Source organism: Lontra canadensis, unplaced genomic scaffold (genome assembly GCF_010015895.1).
Source record: "Lontra canadensis isolate GAN:19392208 unplaced genomic scaffold, GSC_riverotter_1.0 scaffold113, whole genome shotgun sequence".
NCBI classification, from domain to species: domain Eukaryota; kingdom Metazoa; phylum Chordata; class Mammalia; order Carnivora; family Mustelidae; genus Lontra; species Lontra canadensis.
The window spans coordinates 5,344,853-5,357,301 of NW_022631107.1; the positions used below are offsets into that span (position 1 = coordinate 5,344,853).

At 43.4% G+C, this 12,449-nt stretch overlaps 1 protein-coding gene across 1 annotated transcript in view; it reads left to right on the forward strand.

Annotated features, from left to right (window-relative positions):
• SLC28A3 (solute carrier family 28 member 3) overlaps positions 1-12,185 on the forward strand; it is a 54,731-nt gene extending 42,546 nt beyond the window's left edge. Inside the window, exons 11-19 of the mRNA XM_032840499.1 lie at positions 457-582; positions 2,212-2,342; positions 3,713-3,881; positions 4,298-4,495; positions 8,645-8,726; positions 9,456-9,554; positions 9,792-9,912; positions 10,989-11,144; positions 12,129-12,185. Coding sequence (XP_032696390.1) covers positions 457-582; positions 2,212-2,342; positions 3,713-3,881; positions 4,298-4,495; positions 8,645-8,726; positions 9,456-9,554; positions 9,792-9,912; positions 10,989-11,115 — 1,053 coding nt within the window. The 3' untranslated portion in view covers positions 11,116-11,144; positions 12,129-12,185. The remainder of the gene's footprint in view (positions 1-456; positions 583-2,211; positions 2,343-3,712; positions 3,882-4,297; positions 4,496-8,644; positions 8,727-9,455; positions 9,555-9,791; positions 9,913-10,988; positions 11,145-12,128) is intronic.
• The last annotated feature ends 264 nt before the right edge of the window (positions 12,186-12,449 follow it).

The following is a 12,449-nucleotide window of genomic DNA, read 5'->3' on the forward strand; positions in this document are numbered from 1 at the left end:
TCACACTTAGAAATACTACTTTAAGTCCAACTCTTGGTTTTGGCTCAGGTGGTGATCTCAGGGTGGTGGGATTGAGTCCTGCATCAGGCTCTGCACTTGTCATGAGTCTGTTTGAGATTCTCTCTCCCTCTCCCTCTGCCCCTCCTGCTTGTGTCCTCTCTCTCTCTCTCACTCCCTCTCTCTGGAATAAAGAAATAAATCTTTAAAAAGAAAGAAAGCAATACTGCTTTAGAAAATGGAATCTTGGGGAACCTGGGTGGCTCAGTCAGTTGGGTGTCCAACTCTTGGTCTCAGCTCAGATCTTTATCTCAGGGTTCGAGTTTGAGCCCCATATCAGGTTCCACTTTAACAAAACAAAAAAAAAAAAAAAAGAGAGAGAGAGAAATCTTGAGTAGATTGGCAAACCCTCCTAAGGTTTAAAAAGGAACATTTAATCTGGTCTTCCTTTGCTTCCAGACAGAGTCTCCACTGCTAGTTCGACCATACTTACCACACGTCACCAAGTCTGAACTCCACGCAATCATGACCGCTGGGTTCTCTACCATTGCTGGAAGTGTCTTAGGTGCATACATTTCTTTTGGGGTAAGGATATTTATGGAAAATTATGGAAAATTCAACCTCTTATTTCTTTGCTGCTTTATCTCTGTCTTTTCTTTACCACTGCTGCCAGAAAAGGAGGCAAAACAGTGTCCTTCACCCTTCCTTTGGCATTTGAGTGGAGTAACCCTGAGGGGCTTTGTGACTTCATTTTCAAATCCCTGCCACCCAAATGTGAATTAGATCCAACTGTGGCAGAATGAAATCATATTATGAGGTTACTGTGGCTGAACACTTAAATATGTAAAACAACAACAACAACAAAAACCACTATCACTGTCACTAGTAGAAGCAGTCAAGACCAGGGTTCAGCAAAGTAAGGCTCATGGGTCAAAGTAAATTGCTCCCCCTTTTGGTAACAAGTTTCACTGGAAATCAGCTCCTATTCATTTCTGTATGGCAGCCTTCATGCTACAGAATTGGGTAGTTGTGGCCTGAAAAAGCCAAAAATGTTTACTCTCTGCCCCTTCACAGAAAAAGTTTTTCGACCTGTGCTTTGGAGCAGTGGTTCCCAAAACTTACTGCACATTAGAATCATCTGGGAACTTTTAAAAACCCTAATGCCCAGACCCATACTGCAGAGTCGTTAAGCCAGAATCCCTTGGGGTGAGACTTAAGCAGCACTGTTTCTTTAAAAACTCTTCTGTATATTCTAACATACAACCCAGTCGGAGAGCTGGTCGTCTGTGGCCCAGCGCAGCAGACCATCATTGACTGATGCTCTTGCCCCAAGCAAAGAGCTTCTATGCTCCACGTAGAGGCAACCCCCAGTGGAGAAATGGAAGAATACACAGCTGTAGGTGACTAGCAGTTCTTACGAGATAGGTGAGTTTCATCCCTCCGCCTCATCCGGTCCTCTGAGAGCCAACCATGAGGAAGAGAGAAGAGTAAAAAAGTGACAGAGATCTCAGGAATAGCAGCTTGTCTGGATCCACAGATGGTCCACTCCACCACCACTGTAGGAATTCTGCCGGCAGAAATGTGCTGGCTGCAAGGGAGTGGGGGAGGAAATCCAGATACTGCCATTCTGAAAATACAGGGAAGGGAAACCCGAAACAAAATAAGGATGTGGGGAGGAAAGGGAAGAGAGTTTAAGCAGGTCCACAGTGAAGGAAATAGAAATCCCTTAACAGATTAAAGGGACTCTGGATAAATGAATATTATATAAAGGCACCACGGATTTCAGGAGAGCGAAAGGAAGACAGGGAGGGGTGTGTCTGTGCCTGCATCCCCAGATACTCCCCCTGTCTACACTGATGATGTGATGAAATATGGGCTTTAGGGACTATTTAAACATTCAGAAGGTCCGCAGAGAGGTAGAGGAATCTGAAAGTTCTTACATAGGATTAATTCTCTTCTGAAATGATTAGATTTTGGTTTTGAGCTTCTCCCCAAAAGATGTGGTCAATTAACACCAATTCCTCCCTCCTCCCTCTGACTCTCAAGGTGATGCCGACTTGGCTCACTAAGTGCTTCCAAGCCTCCAAAGAAACACTTTCCTGGCATAGGGCTCAATTCTACCCTTCTCTTCCCCTGTAGGGCTTTTGGGCTGTTCATCCTGAACTCGACAGAAACGCTAAACCTCAGTTGACCTTCTTTCTCCTGAAATCACAGGTTTCACCCTCCCACCTGTTAACTGCCTCAGTCATGTCTGCACCTGCATCGTTGGCTGTGGCTAAACTCTTTTGGCCTGAGACAGAAACACCTAAAATAACCCTCAAGAACGCCATGAAAATGGAAAGTGGGTAAGTGGGACATCTAATTCATACCAGCTGGGGAGTCAGCTGAGGTGGGGCGGTTGGGGGGGGGTCCAGATTCAAAGCACAGCAAAACGTTGATAATTGGAGAGCAGAGTGAATCATGGTATTAAGGTGAATTTAATTTCTCAGTGACTTTTAGACTTCACAGGACTTCCAAAAAAAATCCCTTTATAATACTTGAAAATCTTCCTAAATACTTGAATGTCAGTGCACTTTCTGAGCAGTTCAATGTAGATGCTTCATGTAAAATATAGTGTAGTCTTTATTGAGCCCTGATTCACGACCATTGGAGAGCCATGGGACAACCATTTCTGGAAGTTTCTCATATAAGAGGGAGAATGAAGGTGTGATATAGGTATCTTTAACCCCTCATCAATTCCTTTTGTTTTGCCCTGTGCAAAAGAAAGAGGAAAAGGGGTGAAAAAGATGAAGGGGTTTAGGATAGTCAAAAGAATCTAGTTCAGTAACAGAATCCATCAACGAGCATGTTGCTGAGTTTTATCCCTTGTTTGTGTGTAGCTACAGTCAGTGAAAAGCAAATTGCCGAAGAATACACGTATGGGATATGTGTGCTTCCACTTACAAAGTTAAGCAAATGTGCAAACCTACACAATGTATTATTTAGGCACAACCTCGTGTAGGAAAAATGAAAAGAAAGGGAACGATAAGCAACTTCTAGGGAGACAGATACCTCTGAGATTGAAGAAAAGAGAATAAGGTTAGAGAAGGGGAAGTGCTCGAAGGTGATGGTGACATTCCACTTCTTCAATGAGGTGATAGATATTCAGGCCTCCTTTGAATTACTAGGGCTTATACCATGAATATTTTATAAATATTTTCTGGTAGCTACCGTAATATAATTTTTAAAACCTATAATATTCTTTTAAAGATTTTATTTATTTATTTGACAGACAGAGATCACAAGCAGGCAGAGAGGTAGGCAGAGACAGCGAGAGAGAAAGGGAAGCAGGCTCCCTGCTGAGCAGAGAGCCTGATTCGGGTCTTGATCCCACGACCCTGAGATCATGACCTGAGCCAAAGGCAGAGGCTTAACCCACTGAGCCACCCAGGTGCCCCAAAACCTATAATATTTGTATCATTTCCCAAATTTTTCATTATAAATCCCCCCTAATTAACAGAGTAGTAAAATGGTTAGACACTCATTTGCCATCACCTACACTCACCAATTATAAATGGCATCATGATTTGATGGAATTTAGGTATTTTGACCGAGGCAGGAGGCTGACAGTTTCTGTTTCTAACCAAATGAGCTCTGATTATGATGACTCTACACCTGTGATGTCCATTCACTGACAACACCTTGATAATTCTGAAATTGCTGTTTTTTGATAAAGCGATTCAAGGAACCTCCTAGAAGCCGCAACCCAGGGAGCATCTTCATCCATCTCCCTGGTGGCAAACATAGCTGTGAACCTGATTGCCTTCCTGTCCCTGTTGTCTTTTGTGAACTCGGCCCTGTCCTGGTTGGGAAACATGTTTGACTACCCACAACTGAGTTTTGAGGTATAATGCTACCATGTCTCTCCTCCATTTTGTTTCTGCCTATGTTTGTTAAAAAAAAAAAAAAAAAAAAAAAAGTAGGTTTGTGAATTGCCTTCCCTAACCACCTGTAGTATACTCCTACATAATGCACACACTTCTCATGTATCTCCCATCTTCCCACCACTGCCCTTCCCCCTCCATGTCCTATCACCCTTCAGGAGAGAATGACTGCCCTCGTGCCAGGAATCCAGGTTCTCTCAAATGACTCGGATGCCAGCTTGACTCCTAATGGGTGGAGATGGGGAAGGCAATGTGAAGGGAGTTCTATGCTTCAAGGAGACACAGAGGGGTTGGGAAAAATCTTGTCACAACAGTAAGGCAGAAGAACCAGAAGCAAATCACCACTCTAATAAAGTATCTATTTTTGGGTTTTGTAGATAATATGCTCCTACATCTTCATGCCCTTTTCCTTCATGATGGGAATAGACTGGCAAGACAGCTTTATGGTTGCCAAACTCATAGGCTATAAGACATTTTTCAATGAATTTGTGGCTTATGAGCACCTCTCAGAATTGATCCGTTTAAGAAAGGAGGCCGGACCCAAATTTGTAGATGGCACGCAGCAATATATGTCGGTGAGTAAACACATTGATTTCAGAACACACTTCTTTATCACATATATACATTCGTCAAATAGTCACAGGTGCTCCTGTGTAGCCGGCTAGGCACTTGGGGATACGTCAGAGAGCAAAACAGAACAAAAATCCCTGATCTCAGGGAACCATAGTGAATGAACATAGCACCTCCTAATTTTCCATTATGTTGAATTAATCCACATGCCTGTGTCTGTGTGAGTGTCAACACAGCTAATCCTTCCTACTGTGATCATTGACTCTTGAGAGCTGTAGATCCAAACCTGGAGTCCTAGGAGCTGGGGCTGGAATCAATCAGTCAACAAATATTTGCTGCATGCCTTCTATGTACAATACACATATGCACGGAGGTCACAGCATTGAACAAGAGATGAGGCCTCTGCCCTCATGGGCTCATTGTCTAATAATCTTGAAGTTCTCTTCCTTCCAGTTTTAGAAATTCTGTGGACTCTGAGAAACTGCCCAAAGGCAAGATAGTGCCTGGACATCCTAAAGAAATAGGGAGACACAACTACTCCTCTCCAAGTGGGTGAGGAAAGAGAAGAGCTTGGCTTATGGTCTGAACTTTCTGGATAAGCATCCTATAACTAACTAGCACTTCAGGTCAGTGGGCTCCAAGGAGATGCCCATGTCTGCTTGGCCTTGAATGGGATAAGGGAACTCAGGTGAAGCCATGACTTAGGTCATATTCAACAGCCAAGTCTCCAGCTTTTCCCTTCCTGAAAAACAGAACGGTCACACACATGGAAACTCTTAGGGAAATAGGGAATATTTCGGACTACCACCATTACTCATTGAAACAAGCCATTTGTAATGAATGTTCTGGGCATGTATTTGGCTTTAAAAGGAAAGGGGAGAAAAATCACACTGCCCAACGTTCTGGGATTGCCTACCACTGAACGCCACAATCATCTCTCCCAGTATCCTGAAGACCAAACATGCGAATTTACTCCTATGTATTCTACAAATACAACAGCAGACTCCAAGAGAGTTCTGATTCATGTTTTATGGTCAGAGGCATTTTACCCATACATCTGATAACAGTGGCTCTGTAGGTCTCCTGTTTCTCAAATGTTTATTCTTCAACTGGCCATGCAGTGGAGCTTGGCCGAATGTCTTCATTGTTTAGATGCCACCACAAACCAGTCTGCTTCCCTGCAAAAAGTAAACAATGAGCTAAATTAAGTGAATTGCTTTCCATCTCCAAGTTCCAGTTGCCAGGAGAAAGTAGTTTTTTAATGAGCAAAGCAAGCTCACGATCCTGGGGGTGCCAACCAGGTTTGTGAACAGTCATTATGAGAATAGAGACAGAACAGGAGGGCCGACTTGGGTTGGGTGAACCCAGCGAGAGGCAGACCCTCGGGGGACATTTGGAGACAGGAGCCCAAGGGTTTCTGCTACTGTTGAGTCATAATGGCAAAAGCATTTTGTTTTTCCTAATTTCTTATGTCCAGTCGACAAAATGGGGATGAGTCTCTGCAATTTTTGTTTACCCACCAACAAGTGGTGGGAATGTCGTAGCATCTCCCGGAAAAGGGACCACATGACCGAAGCATAAGATCTGTGTCTCTGAAGCAAAACCCAATGTTGTCCAGGTCAGACTATGTATGGAGCACATTGCCCACAGAATGAGCTCTTTGCTACTCCGTCATCTTTTCTTTCTTAGCATAAAAATAATACTTTGCATGTTTGTTTGTTTACACTTGATGTATACATATCATGGTCCAGAATTCAAAAGGTACAAAAAGGCAAGAGGGAAAAGTAAGCCTTCCTCCTTATTTCTCTGCCACTCAGCTCTTTTCCCTGTACCAGAGTATGCTCTTAACCCTCAGTATCTGTGAAAGCGTATTCTCTAGTATGAACACGCCATTGTGTATTTTAACCCGTCTCTTGTTGATGGACACTGTTACCAATTTCCTGCCATTGGAAGCAGTGCTGCGAAGACTGTCCTTGAACACACAGCGTCTTTGCTCAGGAGCTACGAGAGCTGTATGATATATTATTCATTTCCCAGTATGGTGGAGCTGTTCTCGTCATGTAATCTTGTACATGTATGGGAAAAGGCAAAGTAGCATCATTTTGCCTCCTTTTCCTCTTATTATAAAACCCTACATGGCCACATCTGTGTATCCCCTTCCCACAGATCCCCAGAAACAGGAAAGAGGAATCTCAAGTGCTCTGTGCCATCTCCCTCCCCACGGTCTCTTAATAAGCCTGCCTGTTTTTAAAGCCAATTGAACTAAATGAAAAGCACTAGAGAGCGCTGGGAATGAGGATGAGCTTTTCCAGAAACAGCGGATTGCTCAAATACATGATTTTTTTTTTCCTGCCTGCTATATGCACGCTGATTGAAAATATCAACAAAGGCGTTCTGAGAAAACCATGAAAGAGAAGAGAGGCCTTATAATCAACAAAAAAATTTATGTGGCCACTTGAGTCTCGAATGTGAGCTTTTAAAAATCCAGTTAGTTGGGGGATAAAAAGGCACTACTAATTTTGAATGTCATATTTTCCTGGTTGGTTCTTTAAACCAAATCAGAGATTTTTCAGGGTTTTAGAAAAGAAAATTATTGCCTCAATTGTGTGGGTGCCTTTGTCAGATTGGGTGAGTTTCTGGTGAACAACAAAGTCCACTGAAACTTTTGAGTGTCCTATAGTCAGTCCCTCAACCTGAGAAAGAACTATCTGGGCCAAGCAACACCTCTTGGGCATCAGAGTAGAGCTGGAGGGCCATGCTCTTCCTTCTACAAATTCATCTCCCATCTTCCTACTGCCCATGATCATTCTCCCACCTAATATTCCTAAGGGATGGTTAGATCTGAAGACCAAAGAAAGGCAAGCACACACCATAGCCAGAATGAAAGGAACCCTTTATGATACCTAAGAGTTTCCTTTTTACTAATATAATTCCTTTTCACTGAAGTATAATTTACGTACAAAAAAGGCCCTTTTTTGGTTGTATATACAAGTTGTGACAAATGTATCACCTGTGTAACCTCATCCTCCATGATTACATAGAACTTTTCTATCACACCTAGGAAATTTCTCTCATGGCCGGTTACAGTCAACAATATCCCTACCCACCCCATCATTCCCAGGCAGCCTGATCTTTCGTTCACTATAGATTACTTTTGCTTGTAAAATTTCAGGCAAATGGACTCACTTAGCATTCACATTGTTGCATGCATTTTCCTTCTAACTGCAGAGTAGTATTCTATTTTATGGATAGCCATAATTTGTTTATCCATTTGTCTGTCTCAGGACATTTGGGTTGTTTCTAGCTTGAAGGTATTATGAGTATAGCTGCCATAAATACTCAAGTACAGTCTTGTTATGGACATATGCTTTTATTTCTCCTGGGAAAATTCCAAAGAGTGTTATTGCTGGGTGAGACTGGCTGTGTCTATTAACTTGATAAGAAACTGCCAAGTATGTTTGTACTTTATAAACAGACTGTGTCACTTTATATTCCCACCAACAACATACAAGAATTCCCGTTGTTCCACATCCTTGTCAACACTTGGTATTGTCCATTTTTTAGCCATTTTCATGGATGTGTAGTGGTACGTTATTGTTCTGATTTGCATTTCCCTGGTAAACGAATGATGTCGAACACCTTCTCATGAGCTTGTGGCCATTTAAATGTCTTTTGTGAAATCTCTTTAGCCATTTTTTTATTGGATGTTTGTCTTATTATCAAATTATAACAGCTCTTTATACATCCTAGATAAGTCCTTTATCCAACAAATGTAATGTGAGTAGCTTCTGGGACCAATCTGATATCCTCAGTGGACTAGCACTGTGCCTGGCACATGATAGCAAGTGGCCATGAATGTTAGGAGTTATCATTGGGCAGAAAGTAGCATCTGTAGAGACTAAGACTAGTGGTCCCAGCTCTTTTGTAGAGTCTCCAAATTCGCACAATCCCTTTCCCTCTCTCCAAATTCAAGGGAAGATGGAAAAAAGAGGGACGGGGGTGGTCTAGGAAATAACAGGTGTTTGACACCATGCACTGCACATTCACTTGTCCATATCAATTCCATAGTCAGAAAAGGAAGCCTGGTTAGGATGTCAGACTTACGAAGCTGAGTCGCACCATGTATACTTCTGTGTGTTTGTGCTTATTTACAGATTCGTTCGGAGACAATTGCCACCTATGCTCTCTGTGGCTTTGCTAATTTTGGTTCCCTAGGAATAGTGATTGGTGGACTCAGTAAGTGAAAAGAATATTCTTCAACAACGTATGTGACATAAACATACTTTCGATCTCTATCTTTCTCTGTAACATTATTGGCGTCCGGGGGAAAAAAAGGTCCTGTGACAGTAGTACATGCTCTGAAGTCTTTTTTTTTTTTATTCCTGCTCTACAATATAGTTTTCTTATGTAACCCCAGCTAACGTCAGGAAGAATTTGTTCAAATGTACCAGTGCTTCTCTACCCAGCGACGACGCATAGATTTCACTGTGCATGCCAATTCCAGTGGACTTAAAAAGGCCACCTGGAGAAGGATTCTGAGGCCAAGGGCAAGCAGGGAAATGTTGTGATTAGTGAGTGATGTCAGCCATAGGCACAGAAGTAGCTGGTGATGATAAGCTGGAGATGTTTGCGTCCCACTTTGAGATCCATCTGCCTGGCCGTGCCCTCCAGACACAGTGGTGAAACTTAGAATAAAATGGAGAACTTGCTTCTTCTGCAGAAAAGGGAAGCTTCTGGACCTTCTGGTGTGGACATATTTCCTCCCTTCTTCCCCCCACCAGAGAACTCTGGATGTGGAGCTCATCACGAAGCCCCTGAATCTTGACTTTCCCAGTGAATTTGGAAAAAAAAAAAAAAAAGTCTCTCACCTGAGACGCCCAGCCCTGGAACAGTTCTCAGAGGTGGGGAATTTGGAATTCCCAGTCAATGACCTCAACATTAATCTCCTACTTCCATGTCTCCTAGCATCCATGGCTCCTTCCAGAAAGCACGATATTGCTACAGGGGCAGTGAGAGCGCTGATCGCGGGGACCGTCGCCTGCTTCATGACAGCCTGCATTGCAGGTACTGCAGGCTGTCCCTTGTGTCCTGTGTCCCGGAGCCCACAGAGTGGCAGCTTTCAGGGGTTTGTGCCCCCCACCCTGCAGAGGCAGCATCGCTGCTGCGGGGAGCCAAGAAGCAGAGCTGCTGTGTATATTATAAAGTGAAACGTGCAGAGCACGGTGAAGAAGTTAAGAACAGGAAGAGGGCTTGGTGATGTTGTTGGTTATTAAAGCGGAGGGCACTCTATTTCACTTCCAGGGATACTCTCCAGCACCCCTGTAGACCTCGACTGCTATCACCTTTTAGAGAATGCCTTCAACTCCAATCCACCTGCAAACACATCCAATGTGATAACTTGTTGTCGAACTCTACTGAACAGGTATTGGGCTCTTGAGTCTGACTTCTTCGTAGCCATTATTAATAAACAAATTAGGCATACAGACCCCATCCGCTTATTTTTATAACTCTGCGTTCGATAATAAGAGCTTGTGGGGAGCCTGGGCAGCTCAGTTGGTTGGACCTCTGGCTCTTGACTTTGGCTCAGGTCATGATCTCAGGGTCATGAGATTGAGTCCCCGCATCAGGTTCCCTGTTCTGCGGGGAGTCTCCTTGTCCCTCTGCCTGTGCCCTCCCCTCACTCACACTCACACACTCTCCCTCTCTCAAATAAAAACATAAATCTTTTAAAAAGAGAAAAAGAAGAACTTCTGCAATGGTTCTAAACCACCTTTGGTCTTGACCTCTCTCAGCTGAGACTAGGAAATATGATACTAACTAGCAAGTGCTACACAAGCATTTCTTATGCCCCCAGCTTTGTGATAGGCCTTTGGCGTGAATTAGCTCATTTAAACCCCAAAGCCTCCATAGAAGTTAAGAACTATTGCTCTTTTGGTGTTCAATAAAATCAGGCCTTGAGAAGGCTATCCCACTTTCCCAAGCAGAATGAATGCAAGCACAATCAAGATAGAAAATTTACGTCTTTCTGTCCAAAGTCTATGCCCTTAACTCGTGCTCAATAATTAATTAGTTGGTACCACCACCCTTTCAAGGGCACCAAGCCATGCAGGCTGTCCCGACAACATGGTGATAGTGATAGTGGTGCTCCAGCGCATGAGGGGCCACCAGGGGCCCGTGACCCATACTGGCGCCTCCCGCCCTGTACGCTTTCTATCTGCAAAACCAATCCCCTTACCCCATCTGCCTTTCTTAATGTGCTAGTGCTTTATGAGGATTGATTCTTGGTTTATTCTGGAAGAAACGGGGGGAGTCCTTGAGGCCAGACAGAATTTGAGAGTCAAAACTAATTCTCTGGGACCTCTGTCCTTAACCCACCCTAACCTGAAAGTGGGGAGGAAATCAGCTTCCCGCTCTATGCTATTTTTAATGTGTCTTCTGCCCATCTACCACTTCTGTCTTCAGAGGCTCAACTAACTGTTTTATCCTGCTTTCCACCAGCACTATTGTCAACAGCCCTGGTGACGTCATCCCAGGAGGAAACCACAGCTTGTCTTCTTTACGGGGCTGCTGCACATTGTTGGCTCCACCAATGCTGAACTGCACTTGGATCCCTGATGCACTTTGAGTTCGCCTTCTCCTCCAATGGAACTTTAGGTACAGATGCTGAATTTCCTGCTTTGGGGTGGAAAAAAAAAAAAAAAAAAAAAAAAACACTATTCTTCACAGATGGCTATTTCCATCATGGAGTCAGCTTTAACTGGAAAGAGAAAAATGGGAGTGAACCTTTCAGATCTCCAGCATCGTCCTTCTCTCTTTCCCTCCCTTCCTCAAACTCGTCCCCACTGAGAACTACTGTGATATCTCAAGATGGGCTATTGCCTCCAGTCCCAAAGATGTTTTCTGACCCTACAATTTTACAACATGTTACCAGAATGCAGGTATCAGTGATGGCTCACCACAGTGGGGCTACGGCTCAGCCACACTCAGAGCGGCTCACTTCCAGAACATCTCAGGAGAGGTCAGTGCATTCACCCTGGCTGACCTGAAGTAGCCAGGAATCTCACAAGGGGAAGGATCAGTCATTTGTTACCCATTCATGGCCTGCCCTGAGGAAGTCCTACAGAAATCAGGAGTCTTTTAGGAGAGCATTTAGATCAGTCTAAAACCAAGTTTGAAATCCTGTATGCTTAGAGAGTTATACCAGTCAGCTGACCCTAAATTTTGTTGCAGTAAGAAATAAGCCAAAAACCTTGGTGACTTACAAGTTTATTTTTTCCTTGTACCTTATGCTTACTGAGGGTCAATTCTGGCTGTATTTCATGTCGTCTCTACTTCCAGGACCCAGGCTAAAGCAGCAGCCACTATGGGGGGGGGTGGGGTTGCTCTTAAAACTTCTGTTAGGAAAGACCTTTCACTTCTACTATATTCCATTACCCAAAGCTAATCAATCATATAATAAGCATGATATCAATGGCTATGGATGAATTATCATGTCTGAGGGAAGGATAGTGAGTATTTTGAAGAAACAACATGATAAAGTACATGGATACATGATATTCATTTCTCCCTTCAAGGAGTCAACCTGTTCTATCACAGAAAGCCTACTCATGCAGGATTTGTTTCTCTTCCTGCTGACAGGACTGGAAAATGGCACTACCTTTTGGTCAAAAAGTCACTTAAAGACCATTTGAAGAAAAAAAATAAGTCCTGGTTGAGATCCGAAACCTTCCACCGATACTTCCATTGACTAGGAAAGCATCAGCATCAAAGCTGCTTAGTAGGAATCAGAGAAGAACCTTCCTTAATGGGTTCTGAGATATAATGTGTGTCAAAAGAAAATTCTGGAGACAATGGCAGGGTGCTCTTTAATGAAATGCTCATCACCAATTCTCTTAATAGCCCAAAGACCACATTGTGTGAGAAAACACAAACACCAATGACTGAGTCAACAGGTGATTC